The sequence below is a fragment of the Enhydra lutris genome, unplaced genomic scaffold (assembly GCF_002288905.1).
Source record: "Enhydra lutris kenyoni isolate GAN:26980312 unplaced genomic scaffold, ASM228890v2 scaffoldscaffold15, whole genome shotgun sequence".
NCBI classification, from domain to species: Eukaryota; Metazoa; Chordata; class Mammalia; order Carnivora; family Mustelidae; genus Enhydra; species Enhydra lutris.
Window position 1 is genome coordinate 54,621,080 of NW_019154099.1, and position 17,451 is coordinate 54,638,530.

At 45.7% G+C, this 17,451-nt stretch overlaps 2 protein-coding genes across 2 annotated transcripts in view; one reads left to right on the forward strand and one right to left on the reverse strand.

The window, feature by feature from the left end:
• Positions 1-1,668: 1,668 nt before the first annotated feature.
• On the reverse strand, positions 1,669-13,337 carry LOC111147127 (KDEL motif containing 1). The gene is made up of 10 exons (XM_022503031.1): positions 12,868-13,337; positions 11,233-11,438; positions 10,905-11,110; positions 10,467-10,544; positions 7,970-8,142; positions 7,611-7,848; positions 5,863-6,072; positions 5,072-5,161; positions 3,736-3,843; positions 1,669-1,904 (listed from the first exon to the last, which is right to left on the reverse strand). The coding sequence occupies exons 1-10, from the start codon at positions 13,047-13,049 to the stop codon at positions 1,887-1,889; spliced, it is 1,509 nt and encodes a 502-aa protein (XP_022358739.1). The 5' UTR covers positions 13,050-13,337; the 3' UTR covers positions 1,669-1,886.
• A 380-nt stretch (positions 13,338-13,717) lies between these two features.
• Positions 13,718-17,451, forward strand: part of LOC111146885 (basic, immunoglobulin-like variable motif containing) — a 42,475-nt gene continuing 38,741 nt past the window's right edge. Inside the window, exon 1 of the mRNA XM_022502605.1 lies at positions 13,718-13,900. The gene's annotated coding sequence lies outside the window, so the exon portion shown is untranslated. The remainder of the gene's footprint in view (positions 13,901-17,451) is intronic.

The following is a 17,451-nucleotide window of genomic DNA, read 5'->3' on the forward strand; positions in this document are numbered from 1 at the left end:
AGGTGGTAGAACTGTAAATAAGTGCAAAGAAAAGATGATAACAACCATCACAGTAGTGGTTACATCGGAGCAGGTGAGGAGATAATGGGGTGAGAGACAGAGGTACTTCTTTTTTTTTTTTTTTTTTTTTAGAGATTTTATTTATTTATTTGACAGACAGAGATCACAAGTAGGCAAAGAGGCAGGCAGAGAGAGAGGGGAAGCAGGCTCCCCCCTGAGCAGAGAGCCCGATGTGGGGCTCGATCCCAGGACTCCGGGATCATGACCTGAGCTGAAGGCAGAGGCTTAACCCACTGAGCCACCCAGGTGCCCCTGACAGAGGTACTTCTAAGGAACCAGCAGCATTCCATTTTTGAACCCGAGTGGTAATATCAAAGCAAAATCAGAGCTAGACAGTAAAGTAGTAAAAAAAAAAAAAATACACGCACACAGACATACATACATACATATGACTCAGGACTATTGCAAATGGGGGAAAGAGATCCCAGAATTAAACCAGTTCAATTCCAAATACAGCATGGGCAAATGGGAATTTACAGCCAAGGAGCAGGGTGGAGGTCATTGGATAGAAAATTACTAAGGAGTCATCAGGGATGACTGGAGGGATTCTGGCAAATCTGACCCAATAGGTTCTTGCTGAGAACACATCAGCATGATCAGTCACTGGGGGATAGTGGAGGACCAGGAACCCAGTTAGATAACAAGAGTGATGGGATATGGGGGATGGGGATTCTTTCTAAACTGACTTAGCAGATTGCTTGTCCAAACCAGATTTTACAAGGAAGTGCGGATGGCCCTTGAAGGTTCAGGAGCTTGACTGGAGCTTGGTCAAGCTGAATCTTTGTAGTTACATGGGTGTTTTCTAATTATTTTCAAGATGCAGATATGTTTTATATTCTTCTGTGTATAGGATACATCCCACAATTTAAAAAATTTGCAATAGGTTACTTAACCAGCAGATAGATGGAAGGAAAACTCTTGGGTAAAGGAATCTCTAGGTCATTATATTATGGTTTCAGTCTTAGGTTTTCTAACTCCTTTTTCATTCTCTTAATCACATTTCAAAGTGATTTTCAATATCCACCCATTCGATATTGAGACTTTCTAGTTGCAGGCACCCTAGTAGATTACATGGGAGATCATGATCTCTGTAGTCAAGTTGTTTCAAATCTGGTGAGGACGAGATCGCTACCACACCGTGGGGTAACAACAGCGATACAAGTTTGCAGGCGGGGAGATTCAAAAGAGGGATTCTTGAGATGCGCACTGGAGGGTACTCAAGCCAGAAGAGAGTCCTGGCATTCCAGAGCAAGAGGAAGCATAACCAAGTAAGGTAAGAAGCAAGACCCCAACAGAACGGTAAGGGGCTGGTGTTGCTGGATCTCAGGGTACATGTTAGCAGGTGGTGAGAAACTGGATTAGAGAAGCAGGTAGAGGCCGGTTATGAAAGGTCTTGTAAGGTCTAGGAGTTAGAGTTATGTTTGGCCATGAGGCTAAATATCCAAAATCACAGTGGCATGAAGACCGCAGTTCACTGCTGTGTCATATAGACCACGTGTGCGGGTAAGTGGTGGCTGTTGTGATGTTCCACACCGAGGCCAGGGTCCAGGCCCCCTGTGGGTCTGCTCCATGGTCCAAACACAGCAAATAATCAGCACAACACAGGCCTTTAAAATAAAAGTGGTTTTATTACAAAATTTTAAGACCGTGCTTTAAAGGATTGTCCTGGGAATACTGCATCATAAGAAGAAACATATGTTTATAATCCAGGCAATCACACAGTGGATTTTATACTGTCCATGGAATTAATATTTAAAAAACATTCTTCTTTTCAGTTAAGAAGAGTCTTCAGAGCACCATTATGTGAAGGGAAGGTATTTTGCATATCAGAGTTCATCTTTGGTCTGCAATCAAGAAGCAACATATTTAGTGCCATCAAGAAGTTGTAGATGAGTTAAGAAAACTTACGTTAGTCTATTAATTATATTCCCCTAAAGATGGGAAGAGGAAAAAAGGCAAGTTGGTGCTAGAGGCTTGTGGGACCTAGGACCATGCTTGGAATCACCCCCGGGGAAAGTCACACTGTGGTATATGGGACTACTGATGGACAACACGAATATCTAAGCATTGGCATTCCCGTAAAGGGCCCCGTGTTGTGAATCAGGTCGGTGAAGGGCTAGGGCAGATAAGGAGGAAGCTAGCAGAGCCCCTCAGTGCACCAGTCAGGGGAAGATATGATTCGGCATTCCTCAAAATCACTTAGACAAAGAAGAAAAGAAAAAAAAAAGGGGGTGGGTGGGTGGGTGGGTGAGGGGACTGGAGAAAGGAGCTGCCCAGTTTCATCAGGAGCCAACAAGTGTTAGGATACCAAATCACAAATCTCATGAGGAGGTAGGTTTCAATTCTGGCGATTTTTTAAAAAAGATTTTTATTTTTCAGTTATCTACACCCAATGTGGGGCTTGAACTTAAGACCTGAGATCAAGAGTTGCATGCTTTACTGACTGAGCCAGTCAGGCGCCCCTGATTCTGGCAATTTTTGTTTGCTTGATGGCTTTAATTCATTTTATGAACTTTCAGCACTGATGGGTTAATACTGGTGAAGTACCACTTCTCTAAGGGTTAGTTACTTAGTGGCAAGTCAGTACTCCCAATAAACAAAATAAAAACAAAATAACCAAAACTGATTTGTGCTATTGTCATGTGACTCTCCCAACAGGCAGATTCCAACTACTGGAAATTAACCAGTGTGTAAAATTCCTGAATGTGTCAGTCAGTGAGCTTGTATCAACTGCTTCCATCACACCACTTTATATGGAGACAGTGGTCACTTCATTCCTTTTGAACCTCTTTGTGAGGCATAGTAATTGCCAAATCTGCCTTCTCATCTTTAGTCACAATAGCAGTTTTGAGTTTGTCCATTTAGAGACATGAGGATATTGTTTAGAATAACGTCAAGCCTGTATATTATCTAGGTATATGTATATATATAACACATAGATATGTGTGTGTAATATATATTGTAATTTTATACAATATATGTTCATTCAAACAAAAAACAAGTATAATGCCATATCATGTCTTTACGCACAACCAGACACACAGTCTGATGATGGAGACTGGTTTTTGGTCCTAACTTTGCTATAATGCAGCTAGAGGACTCTGAGCTAAATTCTTCTTCAGGCTCACTTTTTTAACCATAAAATGAAGGCATTTACTGGGTGACCCCTAAGGTCCTTAAGGTCCTTTTTAGCCTTATAAGTCTATGTGAATCTGCCTTTTATAAATGAAATCAGTATGTGCTGCTATCAATAGAGACTGCTTCTTAAATGAATAATCTGATAATCATGGTCATATGTTTTTTTAATCTCTAAACCCAGGTAATGAACTTTGCCAAACCTATTTCACGTGATGCACGTGAAAATACTTTTCAAACTGTAAGCATCTATTCAAATGCTACGTGATCTAAATTCTCAGATCATGTAGTCAAGTCAAGTTTCCTCCACTTTGCCAGGCTGGAGGGGGTGGCAGGGGTTCCTGTGTCTTCTCTCTTCTCTGCATGTCAGCTGCCTCTCTTCGGCCTGGTCGTCCATGGCCTCTGTCCGGTGGACTGAACTGTACGGAGGCCCCCAGAGGAGCTCAAATACTTGTTGTCTGACTGAATATCTAAAGGAACGAATGAGGACTTACTCTTACTTTGACAGGTCTTACTTGGACATTAGCCAGTTCAGGTTACCTTTTTCCTATGGCACGTGCAAGGAAAGAGGTCCTCCTCGGCCTGTGGTTCTACCCTCTTCATGCCCTCTCGGATCTGGGGCTCCCTCACCTGCAGGCCGGCATATCCCTGTGTAAGCGACAATTCAAAAGTGTTCTTAAAGTACATTCTTACTTTGCAAGTTACATACTTATAACTTAAAGTACATTCACCAAATTCGACGCACTGGAATTTGCTAGAATATGCTCCTTTTAACTCATATGTGACAAGTTCTGATAAGCGAAATTCTTCACATTCCCCTTAAAAACCCTAACACCAGAGCTTCTGAGAGGTGGCTGTCCTTTGGACACTGGCTGCCTCTTGCTAATGGACCTCTTCTGATTCTATCCTTTATTTCTATGACTTGTAGGGTTTGGGTTTTACCACCGTCTGTCTTGAAGTGAAAATAATTGTGCACACGATCTCCCGTAGACTGGGAATTTTAGGATAGAGCGTATTCCCACCATGGCCTGCACAGCCTCTACCTTCGGTTATAATGCACTTGCCCTGTGTGAGGCTCTGGGCTGGTGATGATGCTCTGGTAAATCCAGTCAGAGAGAACGAACACAAGCCCGTGCATCTATGAGAATTCAGACAGTAAATCCCCAGATCCTTCAGTTTACACATTTCACCATCTCCGTCACCATCTCCATCCCTTCACTGTTCCCTGGGGAGGTGAAAAAGGGGGGGAGGGGCCCGTGCAGACCAGAAACAGACCAACTTTGTTCTGTAGCAGAGTCTAAGATTTGGTGCTCAATAGTGGCAATTCTGGGATTAAAACAAAAATTTTAATTTACATCTAGCAGTGTTATTAGCAAATTACTTGTTTACTAATGTGTTTTTTTTAAAAGAAGCCTTTTAAATGATCAGATATACTCTGATTATTCCTAAGTGCTTAGGTCCAGGAATACACTTTCCAAAAGACGCCATGGCTCATAGGGGGTTAGCGCTGTAGGTCGGAAGATACTGGGCACCGTTTAGACAAAGAACCAGTAAGGCAGCAGCAAGAGAGTACACAGAGAAGATACAGATCTGCGTCCAGTAACTTTGCAGGACCAGAGGCCAATTTCCTAACCACACAGCCCAGAGTGGGAACATAAACGCTTTTCCCACGTTGTAGCATTCTCCTCTAGCTCATCTTTGGTTTGTCAGTGTTTTCATTACTATTTGATGTTGATCCCTGGTTTTGCCCACATAAGCATATATACATATCTCTCCTCATATTAATATACTTTAAGAAATTATTAAGTGAAATATTAATTTGCTGCCAACATGTCCGATTACAAATTGTATGTCTATTCTCTTAGAAAGTACTGACCTGGAAAAGTTTAAAATAATAACAGAATATGTCATCTCCCATGAGATTATTTCTTGCAAACTCCTGTCCTGCTTTTGCTATCTTCTTTGCCTATGGGAACAATGACAACAAAAGCCTTTAATGAAACACATTTTTTTCCTCATGCAGACATATGCAAACTGATGTTCAGAATCCATGTATAGTGGGACAAAGGCAGGAAGAATATCTTTGAGGGTAATCTTATGTGTTAAAGCAACATTTAAGAGGGTATGCTCAGATTAAAGAGGTTTTTTTTTAAGACTTGAAAGTTTGAGGAATCATACTAGACCTTCTAGAATTAAGCCTCTCTGGCAGAGAGGGCATACATTAAATGGAGTGACAATGACCTTGTAAAGTAAATGCAAGACAAAGTTTAACGCACTGCTTTAACACTTCTCAGCAATTCGTTTGAAGTGTACTCCATGCAATCCTGCCTTTTAATCTACAGCCATTAGTTTTTCTTCCTGCTGGACTGGCCATTCTTAATTTTCATATTGCTAGCAGAGATGAGGCAGTGCTTGGGGCTCTGACCAACCTGCCCAAAAGAGAGAGTGTCCTTGAGGCCAACATTGCAGCTTTTCGTTTTAAGTGCAGAGTGGACAGTGAACCCAAGCCCAGACGTCTGTGCTCACCCCGAGGGGGCTGATGTACGCCATGGGGAGGCGGCGTCCCATTTACAGGTAAGGGTCCATATCTGAGCACCCTGAATGCTTTTCAGGGACAAGACATTTAAAATGAACCCTTGCTATGCATGTAGAAGAGACCGACCTTACCTCTTCATCATGATCTTTGGCCCACTGGAGCTTCTCTAGAAGATCACTCAGGTTGCTTTTGACAGGAATGTAATGTTTCCAGGGCTGCAGCTCGTTGTAGAAGTGCTCGTAGTAGATGGAGTCCTGCTTTAGCACAACACTGTCACCGACCAGGAGATACGGCAGGCGATAGGCGGCGACAGTGCCATCGACGTTTATTTGATACTTATGCTGCAGGACAGCGGTAAAATAAAAGCCGTCATTAGATCGCCTTTCTCCACTCGTGATTCTCCTCCTCTCTCCAACTTGAAGCCTCATCATCGTCAGGCGCAAACTGGCCAGATTTTGCCCTCCTTCCCTGCCATGGAATAAATGCTATCACAGGACACCTGACCTGGAGCTAAAGGCTTATTTCAGTGTTCTCCTAAATTTCCCAAAGGGGCCACAAGTCTAACGTTAAAGCAGACAATAAAATAGTAACACTGCTGTCCTAGGAAAGACAAATTGATTGTGATTTTGTAATCCCTCTACTGCTTTACTGATCACCTGTACGCACCGGAGGATGGCAGCCTAGGCCATATTAACCACCCCTTTTACACACCAGATGGCTACACGCAAGTCTGGAGGAAATTAACAAGCTCTGGGGCGAGAGCATCTATGAATACAAATATTCACGGAACTGTTGGTAATCACTTAGTCTTTAGTTGTAGCAAATGCAACAGGTGGGAATAAAGAACATTCTCTGAAGGGGGATGGCTAATGACAGCTCCCTCGGGTTCTAAGACCAGCTCTTTCAAAAGTCTTTGTGATATGCAGATGGAGGAAACACTGACAATTCAATTTACGGCATTGTGTAGGTCCACCTGCTGGCATGTAACCCATCAGAAGAAAACATGGCTATCTACAGCACACACAGTGCTTGCTAATCACTTGCCTTCCCACATACAGAGGACAGGTGACTACCTTTTGTCCACCATTCATTCCATGACATGGGTCTTTAGAAAACGCTTAGTGGTTTGGAGAAAAGGGCAGTGTTCCACTGCCTAGCAGACAGAGTTAGAAAAAGGATCCCTGGGGCGCCTGGGTGGCTCAGTGGGTTAAAGCCTCTGCCTTAGGCTCGGGTCATGATCCCAGGGTCCTGGGTCCTGGATCAAGCCCCGAATCGGGCTCTGCTCAGTGGGGGGCCTGCTTCCTCCTCTGCCTCTCTGCCTACTTGTCTGTCAAATAAATAAATAAATACATAAACTCTTAAAAAAAAAAAAAAAAAAGAAAAAGAAAAAGGATCCCTCCCCAGGAAACATGAGTAATCCGCATTTTAGATACAGAAAGCCCTCCCTAATCCCCAGAACTCCTAGGCAATAATTTGGATGGGTTTCAAGACATTTCCCTATCAGAAAGTCTGAGAAGAGACACCTGGTTTATATCTTCTTTAGACTGCTGTGATGTTTTGGGAGAAGTATTTGTAAAATCACATACATGTATTTAATAATAAAGGATTTGGAGCTGAAATGTGCTTACCTTGAGGGTCAGTTGGGAAAAAAAATTCTAGCTCTACCCAGGCCCCAAGCTCCCTTGCTGCAAGTCTGGTCAAGTCTGCGTGCTCTGTATAACCCACATTGCCAAAGCGGTCCCTGGGGCCTCACTCCTTGATGTTCATTAAATTTTGTGCTCACCTCTCTCACCCCCTATCGTTTATAGGCCTCAGTTTTCCTCCCCCAAATAAGGACATCTGGAAAAACAAAAAGGACTGGACACAACTGATGTCATACCTTGAAGAAATCGAAAAATGAAATGTGTTTCACTATAGGACCATACAGGCTTTCATCATGTTTAAAGAAGAAGAAGTTGGTGAAGGCAGCGTCTATGAGTTCCGGGTGTTTCCTACTGAGCTTAACCAGTTCAAGCCTCTCTTTGCGGCTGTCGCGCCCTCTCCACACAGCGGTGGAGTTCTTGCTTTCCCAGGGCGGACCAGTGTTAGCTTGCACAGACATCATGTCCAGACTTACTCTGGAAGACAGAAAGTGCAACAGATTTTCCTCCCAGACCATCACAGCACAAAGGTGGCTGAGAAAGAACTCAGCAAGGAAAGAAAACCAAGGCTCTGGGTCACCTTAGACCCGTCTCTCACCGGCCCATGGTTTCTAGAACAGAGTCCGTCAAGTCGTAGGTCGGCATCACGATATCCCTGGAATCTGTGGAGCCACACCAGGAAAAGATGGGATGAATGTGTGAGCTGGATTTCTTCTTTTCCAAAGGCCAGTCTCCCAAATTCACAAAAAACTCCACATCTGGCATCTTCACCTGGAAAAAGAAAGTAAAGAGCTTATCTACATTAGCTGTAGTGGATAATCCCTTCTGTGGGTCAGTGTGTGGGGAAAGGCAGCCTCGTGCATGTAGTCTTTCCACCCCTGCTTGGCCATGTAAGAATGGGTCTCAGGTCTGGAACACTTCTTTGCCAAGAGACAGAGCCTCGCAGTCTGGGCTGGGCTCACCTCCTTGTAAGCGAATGTACTTCTTGTTCTTTTTTTTTTTTTTTTTTTTTAAGATTTTATTTATTTATTTGAAAGACAGCACAAGTAGGCAGAGAGGCAGGCAGAGAGAGGAGGAAGCAGGCTCCCTGCTGAGCAGAGAGCCTGATGCAGGACGTGATCCCAGGACCCTGGGATCATGACCTGAGCCGAAGGCAGAGGCTTTAACCCACTGAGCCACCCAGGCGCCCCTGTACTTCTTGTTCTGCTTAAGTGCAGCTGTCCATGGCCCTCAGGTTGCCCAGCCTGCTGTATCTCAGACCCCACAGGAGGGTCCCGGGGCAGGGCTGGGGGAGCTGATCTGCAGGCCCAGGGGCACCGCCACACAGCAAGGATCCTGTTCCCTATCCTCTGCTGTAAGTAAGTACTACAGCCCTTGAGGCGTGTATGTGTGCTGTCTATTCTCAGCAACCTCGAACCCCACACGGGTTTCTTCCTTGGTTTGCATTTACCTACCTTTCCACTTTGGTCGGATTCACGTAATACCCTCCCCTGAAGCACCGCTGACCACCCAGTGAGCGGTGAAACACAAGAAAAATGAGAACTTGTACTAAATGAAAGACCAACTTTACAAGCTTCAGGTGATGATAATTACCCCAATTTGAATAGTGGGTAATTTTTCAGAATACTCTCATATATATATGCATACTAGATACCCTTTCTGTGGACGTGCAAATTGGCCAATAGACTGGCTTCCAAAAGAGATGAAATGACAAAGAAAATCTTGGTTCTAAAGCTGCCGAGAGACTGGAGGATGATCCGGGACAGAAAGGGAATTACTGGAAAACAGTTACAGCTCAAAGCACTGGGACTCTAACCCTAGTTCCTGGTTAATGAGCCAGATGTGCCCAATTAAAATATATACACCCCCCCCCCCCCAACCCAGACCGTGGAGGGACCAGAATCTCAGCTCTGGAAGCCCAACACCAAAGCCAGTTCCAGGGATTTCCCAGCTAGACCACCTCCACTGACAAGTGGCACAGTGTGTTCGAATAACCTGTTCTTCTTTTTTTTTTAAAATCAAGCCATAGGTAAATGTTTGGGGCTTTGGTCAGTCTGAGGAGCATCTTGAGAAACTGGAGTCCTGAAGAATAGTCTTATTTTTCCACGGACTGACACAGATGAGCAAGGAAAACCTGCCGGCATCCCGAGGTCTTCGCCGAAGGAGGCAGAATACAGATGCTTAGTAGCTGCCTATATTCAAAATAAACTCAGTCTAAGTGCTCTCAACCTGAGAAGGTACTGATTTTCCATGAGTAATTCAGTCAAGATATAGACACAGATTATCCAATAAATTGTTATTAAGCAACCAGTAACAGTATGAGTATAGTTTTCCCAATCAGCCCGTTTACTATCACTGAGAGGTACCGCACTAGAACCCTGAGAAAATCACTTTATACCAAGGAATAGGATTCAGCATACAGTAAGCCTTCTCTGGGCTCCAAGTGGATTTAGTACTGAAACAATTTTATTTGAAGACATTTTCCCTTATAAGGTATTGCTGTGGGTTGAATTCTGTCCCCCCCCAAAGATAAGCTGAAATCCAAAACCCCAGTATCTCAGAATGTCCTTATTTGGAACTAGGGTTGCTGCAGATATAATTAGTGAAGTTGAGGTCATACTGGAGGGGGGCGGGCCCCAATCCAATATGACTAGTGTCCTTGCCAGAAGGGAAGAAAGAGACACACGGGGGGAAGCCGTGTGATGAGGGGCAGAGGCTGGAGTGAGGAGGCTGCAAGTCAAGGAGCCCCAAGGGTGGCCAGCAGGTGGTGAGAAGCAGGGACAGGAAGGAAGGGTCCTGCCCTACAGGTCTCAGGGCGGTGTGGGAGGGGGCGTGGCCCTGCTGACACCTTGCTCTCAGACTTGTAGCCTCCAGAGCTATGAAAGAACAAACATTTCTGCTGTTTTTTTTCACAGTACTCTGTGACAGTAACCCTAGAAAATTCATACAGATAGTCTATGTGACATAAAGCTCCAGAATAGTATTATAATAAGGTTCCAGAATAGAACACCACTGATGTTATTATTTTTTAAAAATTATATGGAAAAGCCTGGGCTGAAATTGTCTATTATACCTAAGAGAAAAGAAACACTTACTTTTCGAGTCAAAGAAAGTAGTATGGCATCCATGAAAATTCGAAAACCTACATGTTCACCGTGAGTCTTGATATAAACCTAAAAGGGAATCGAACACGTATTAAGTTAATGGTTTATTTTCCATCGCCCTTATTTCCATTTTGTTTATTATGTTAATCTAAAAGTACTGGCAGGTTTCATTGAGATAAAGCTTATCACAGTGATCCTCAGAATGATTTTTTTCTAAAGATTTTATTTTTAAGTAATCCCTACACCCAACATGGGGTTTGAACCCATAACCCCAAGATCAAGAGTTGCACGCTCCACCAACTCAGCCAGCCAGGCCTTCCACGGAATGGTTTTTAATAAAACACTGTAGCTACTTAGAGCTATATGGTCAGAACACACAAACAAGCAAATCAACAAGGCGAACAAGCAAACCTTAATCACAGATCGTACCTTGTTATCCTTCAGGGTATAATGACATAAGCTTTGTCTTTGTCCAAATCTTTTTGGGATTTCTTCTGCAATCTTTTCTGGATCAACAGCAGGGAAATATGCCAGATCTCTCTGAATCTGAGTAATGGTTTGTGGGCAGTTCATCTCCTGTAACCAGGCCGCGCTATCTTCCAAAGGACAGTCACAGTTTTCATGGTAAACTGGCCCTAATGACACAAAAGTAACAAAATATCACAGTAACAATTTCACTCAGCACTCAGAACACCTAAGACATACCCATCGTTTGGCTTCATAAATACTGCTGTTTTAAAATTATGTTACAAGTTACCTTTTAAAATATATGGAGATTTGGCAACATGTTGACCTTGGAATTTAACTTCTACCTTCAGATTTTTGTAGCTTGCATACATTCTGTATCTTACTATGAAGGACCCATCCTTTCGGTCTAAAACTTGGACTCCAACCCTAGTGAATTGCTCTTCTGGTGCCGAGATTTTAATTTGGAACACCTTTTCACCCGGAGAAGATGTGAACCTGTCAGGGAAGAACAGCGAGATACAGAGATGATTTCAAGGCACAAATGCACAAAGATTGTGCTCTCCAGTCTGTGAGCCTTAGTGTTTTCCTTCGTACTCTCCCCCTAACACGTTTGCTCCTTCTCTCATATGCTTACAGTACCAGAATGAATGTGATGGATCAGAGATTTAAAAAAAGGGGAGGATGACAAATGTCCACACAAACATTTCAATAGAAAATTGCAAGGGAAAAAAAAAGAAAATTGCAAGGGATTATGTAAACACTACAAATTTATATAAGCCTAGAACCCACTTATGCATTCTATACATACAAATATTCTTATCAATCTACTATTTATTTCATGCAACTGGAAATTTGCCTCTAAAGATAATGACTTTTTGAAAAATCTCTCTCAAAAAGAGCAGTGTAACAAATCATGCTCAGCACAATCACTGAGCATGATTGTGTATCAATCTACATGCTCAATTGTGTAGACTGATACACAATCTACAGGCAAAAGCCAGTAGATTGTGTATCATTTAAGTGACACTGTATAAAAGGTTTTTTTTTTTTAAGTGAGTGCTTTTGCTATGAAGATTTTGAAAATGGTATTTAATTCCCCCAATTGTTATAACCAAGTGACAAAATTGATAACTTTCCCCCCCTCTGCTTTGGAAAACTTCCTGGAAGTTTTTCTTTTTTTTTTTAAATTTCTTTTCAGCGTAACAGTATTCATTGTTTTTGCACCACACCCAGTGCTCCATGCAATCCGTGCCCTCTCTACCTGGAAGTTTTTCTTAAAATATCCAAGATTTTTTTTCCCCCCTACCAAATATACACGGTCAGCATCCACCAATAAAAAAAGACAATCATTTCAGGAGTATGTGAATTCTAAAACTAAGCTTTCAGTTATTTTAATTGCTGGAATTCAGTGGAATGAAATAATGTTCGTTACAAACACGCAGGAGATTCACACTTTGATACTTTCCCTCTCAACTGTAAAGTTTCAAATAGTGCTTCATTTTTCTTTCTGCGTTTCAAATCATGCTTATCTGCAGATGTCTCCCTGAAAACAGAGGGTAGCCCCAGAGAAAGATGAACCAACTAAGTTTTTAACAACTGGGTTTACATTCCTTACAACAGCATATGCAAAAGTAGGTGGAAATAGTACTTCCAGCAAAGGGCAGGGGCTTTGTCTCTCCAGTCCTGTGTGAGTTCCCATCAGAACAGCCAGGAGAAGAGCTAATCTGCAATTACTTCTAAAGCTACAGAGAAAAACTGATTAGGACGGGGAAAGGCTGTTACAACCACATGTGGATAGCATCCAAATATCCTGGAATTTAAACTGCTGTGGAAAAAAGAGTTCTTGGGCAGCTAAAACTTAAAAGGAGAAACAGTACATTTTAACTGCATTCCAGAAGAGTTAGGGAGCTGTTTCTCGACTTACTTATTTCCTGATATATCCACCGCCTGAATGTAGAAATAGCGTGCAGGAAGGACGACAGCAGCCTTTAGCCCGGGTCCCCATACTTCGCTCTTCTCCGGACTGAGTCGCCTCTCTCCGCCGGTCTCGGCAAGTGCTGGCACTGTCCCCAGAAAGAAGCAGTAAAGCAGCAAAATGCTAAACATTTACAAGACCGACTCTCAAAATGACCCACGGATAAATGAAGTCTAAGAAGTGGTCGGAACCAGCCGCGCCTGGGGCGGGGGAGGAGGGGCACGTTGGCTGATCACGGCAGCAAACACGACTCCAGAAGATGTCCCTTGCTGTGCAGGGCAGGCGCGCGGGTCTCCACTTTTCCCTAGGAAAATCACAGGCGGAGCCGGGGCTTGTCCGGCTGATGGATGCCAGTCGCTTTGCTCAAACGAGCAGGAACCACGCTGCTCCTCCTTCTCTGGACAAAGATAAACTTCTGTTGCTCCTGCAACTGGAGCATCATTGGGGGCGAATCCGTCTCAGGTTCCAGCCCAAGGTGCAGGGCGAGGGGATTGGCCTGCGTGTCGGCCGGGCTGAGTAAGGCCTTCTCCAAGTGGCTGGCTCAGGGGCGCCCGTGCTCAGAGGCATCCTGGGACATGTAGTTCGCGACAGGACCAGCGGAAATCCTGCCAGGTTTCACCACCTCTCACTCGTTTATTTACTTTGCGGTCACCGCTTTCAGGCACCAGTTATATACTAGATGCCCAATAGAGTGGCATGCGGGGACACAGCTAAGATTTTAAAAAAATTGTCACCATATCCTCCGCGCGTGCAGAGGGCAGGTATAAAACGATGAGAGGAAGGTGTTGTCAATGATATCTGACAACCGGTCGCCGGGCACAGCCGTCCAGGGCGCTATCCCCGCGCGCTCCAATGGGACGAGAGACGCCAGCCCCAGGGTAACCAGAGGCGCGTCGCGGGCCGCGCGCGGGAAGCTGTGATCCGGGACCGGTGCCCGCTCTGAGGCGGCCGCAGCGACTCGACCCCGCCGCACAGGCCAGAGGTATCCGAGGCTGTGGGCTGGGCAGAGGTGGCGGCCCGCTGCTGTGCGCCCAGCGCGGGGGGCCCTCCACCTGGCGCCCGCGCGCCGCGGCCCGGGCCTGCCACGCCCGCGCGCTCTGGACGCCGCCTCGGCTGCCTGGGGGGCGAGGGGCCACGGCCTCTCGGGAGCCCCGGGGCCGTCCGAATGGAGGACTCTGCATCCGTGCCCGTCCTCCTCCCGGGAAAAAGTCGGGTGAAGAACTGGGCCGCAAAATGGGGGAAGTGTTAGGGAAATAAGGGTCGGGTGTTCTGGGGAACAAAGCCTGTCTTGGAGATGCCCGCGTGGATGCCGGTGGCTCCTGCCCGGCGCGAGTCTCCAAGCCACGCAAGGCAGGGCCTGGACCGTAACGGGCGGCGACTGTCCCTTCTTCCCCGTATGCCCGCTCTGCGGCCAGGGGGTCACCAGGAGGGGTCACGGTCAGCTCCGGAATCGGACCCAGAGCCTCCTGCTCTTCCTCCCTCTTCCCTCTCGGGACCCTTGCCAGCTGCTCCGAAAACCCAGACCCGCCGCTTGGCTCCGCCGGCCAAAGCGCCCTGGGTGGAGGCCCAGGCGGGGCTTTTCTGGTTTTTTTTTTTTTTTTTTTTTTTGCAATTGTCTTGAGTATTGATATCAACTGGTGCATTCAAAGCTCGAATCGGCTGCTCCCTCTCGGCGCGGGGACCGTAACTGTCCGTGTCCCACCAGCCCTGAAGCCTCGGGCGCCGGGAGCCTCCCCCGGCCCGGGCTGGTTGGGGGCGGTCACTCCAGCCGCCTCCGCGGGCTCCCTCTAGCGGCGAACTCCGGCTTCCGGCCGGCGGGGGAGGCGAGCGGAGGGGTCCGGAGGCCTCGCTGCCGGGGCTGAGACGGGGGGACGCCCAGCTCCGGGGAGCGCTCGTGGGCCAGGGAGGCGGCGGGAGCAGTGCAGGCAGAGAGCGCGGCCTCGCTCCAGCTGTCGGCCGGCGCCGCCTCCGCACACATCGGCTGGGCGCGGCGGGGACGAGCCCGCGAGACTGTCGCCTCGGTCCCGGCGGCTTCCGAGCCCGGCGGCGCGACGAGCTTCGCAGAGTAGGGGCGGGGAGCTCCGCCTGCCGGGAGCCTGGGTTAGAAGCTGCCGCGGCGCGCGGGAGGACCCGGTATCCTTCGCAGGCCGGCGGCCTCAGCCGGGGGAGGGGCTCTGGTCCGACCCGACGAGGGGTCCGGAGCGCGTGGGGCTGACACCGGGGAGAAGGACCGAGACCTGACCCGCTGGGGATTAGCGGATCTGGCCCAGCCCTGGGGCGCGTATTTCACCATCAGTAAGTCACTTTCAGGCTCCTGCGTCTCCGTGGCCTTCCGTGCAGAATAGAGATCGTAATAGTTGTCCTATGGGGGAGGCTTCGCAGGAGACGCTTAAGATTTTCGTTCCCTAAGCAAACTTGATATTTAAACACACGGCTTGAAAATTCAAAGAGAAAAGAAGGTAGCCTAGGCGATGAATATTGACCTTAAAAATGGAACGTTTATTTTACAGAACAATTCCTTCTAGTGACTTCTAAAAATCGTTACTCTAGTGGTGCATTTTATAAAATTTCGTTCACTCACAGTTAAACTGCGAGTTGCTTGCCCCGTGATCGGAAGCATACATTAAATTCAGCCTTAGGTCCTGCAATCAATCATTACTTGTAATACTTTAATAGAGCATCGGCTCTCTGGAAACTCAGATCTCACAGATGAGAACCAGGGAGGGGAAAAAGAGGCCTCTTGGCTAATAGTCCCCGGCTCCTGATTCCTGAGGCCTCTCCTAGTAAATCCTGGAATCTAAGTCCTAATCCAGAGCTTAAAATAATGCCCGGAATGATGTAGGCGCTTAAAGGTAATTATTTGTTGAGGAGACTTTCACAAATGATCATCACTAAGGATAACCCTGGCAAACCTTGTGAAAAACGTCCGGAGAATGGAAAGTTGGAAAGAGCCAGGGGGAGGAGGGATGAGGAGAAGCTAAAGGAAAGGACCATGGGCCAGACGAGCGGTTGGCTTTTTTCTAAAAGCAGAAGGTTTTAGGGTGGGGATGGAATTGGGAATGGTTGACAAAATTAGGAACAAAAGGAGCTACAAGATAGGACAAAATGGTGGGAGCTGCAGGCTATTTGGTGGAGGGACAACCTGACGGCCTTTAACTCGGTATTTCCTGAAGCTTAATTACAACATAATACAGTAATTGCTGTCTCTAGTGATTCTGTTCTCAGTAATAACTTGTGCTCAGTTCACTTGTAGGAAAGCCTGGGGACATGATAACTAGCACCCTTAGCCTCAAGCTGTCATTGACACCAGGAGAACAGACATGGATCTGGCAGAGAATAAGGAAAGAAAATAAACTCCAGCTGTGCTTGGGTCATGGGATTTGGATAACTTTCACTTTCTGTGTAGTATCTTGGGACTTTGCAATATCTTTTTGTCATTTGTTTTACTTCTATGATAAAAATCTAGACATATCACACAGTTTTTCAAAGAGAAATTTCCTTCAACAATGGTTCAAGTGAGAAAGTTTTCAGACCACTGGTGGCTTTTATTGACAATCAGTTTAAAATATTATCCCTACGTTGATGATACTCACTTTTTTTGGTAGAGTACAACCAAAGAGATCATTCTTGTTTAGTGACCATTATTCAATAGCAAAGTCCAAATGCAAACAAAACCAGACTGTTAAACTTTTTATTCATCTAGTGCTATATTCTTTCTTTTCTTTAGCTTGCAGAAAGCTCAGTCCTACCCTTTATGTTCAAATGCACTGATTTCTTTTGCCTATGTTTTTGATAAGCATATTCAATATATGTTCCAAGTGAAGCATCCTTCATCCCTATACTGCCACACAGAAGCTGGGCCCACGGGCAGAATTCCATTAAATCTGAGGATGGACGCTCTGGCAAGGTCAAAGCTAAGCTGGAGATGAAGAGATAAGAGTAGTCCCTGGAACATTTCTATCTCCCTCCTCTCCCCACCTGACCCAGACTGACTCCAACACTCTTTGGTCACCAACCCTTACTTAGCAGGACCCTATGCTCTCTTTCATGCCTCAGCCTACCACAACCCATCCATACACCCCCAATACCACAGATAATACCTACCTCTGCCCACCACGCTGGCTTTTAGAGAAAAGCATGAGGATAACAGGTCAGTAGAAAATGCTCTGTGAGGTCATCTGCTAAAAATCAGAAACTGACTCCTCAGAAAAGCCCAGTTTGGTCTGTGTGACCTCAGGCACTGACCTTCTCTTTGCATCTTCCTCCAACATGACCACGACGCCAGGAGATGAGGAAGAAGAAGGCATAAAAGCTTCCTGTCTATAGATCCCCTATAAGTACTCCTAGGATTTCTTGAAAAACATTTCTAAAAGGATACAGTTGGGGTTTCCATCTTTGATGGTGAAGCTCCAGCCAATTCTTCCTGCAAAGAACTATAAACTGCACCAATTACTAAAAAAAATCATGTTTGAAGAGAGGGAAAGCATTCCTTAAAAATAAAGATAATGGGATCTTTTCTAGGGTATGTGGACT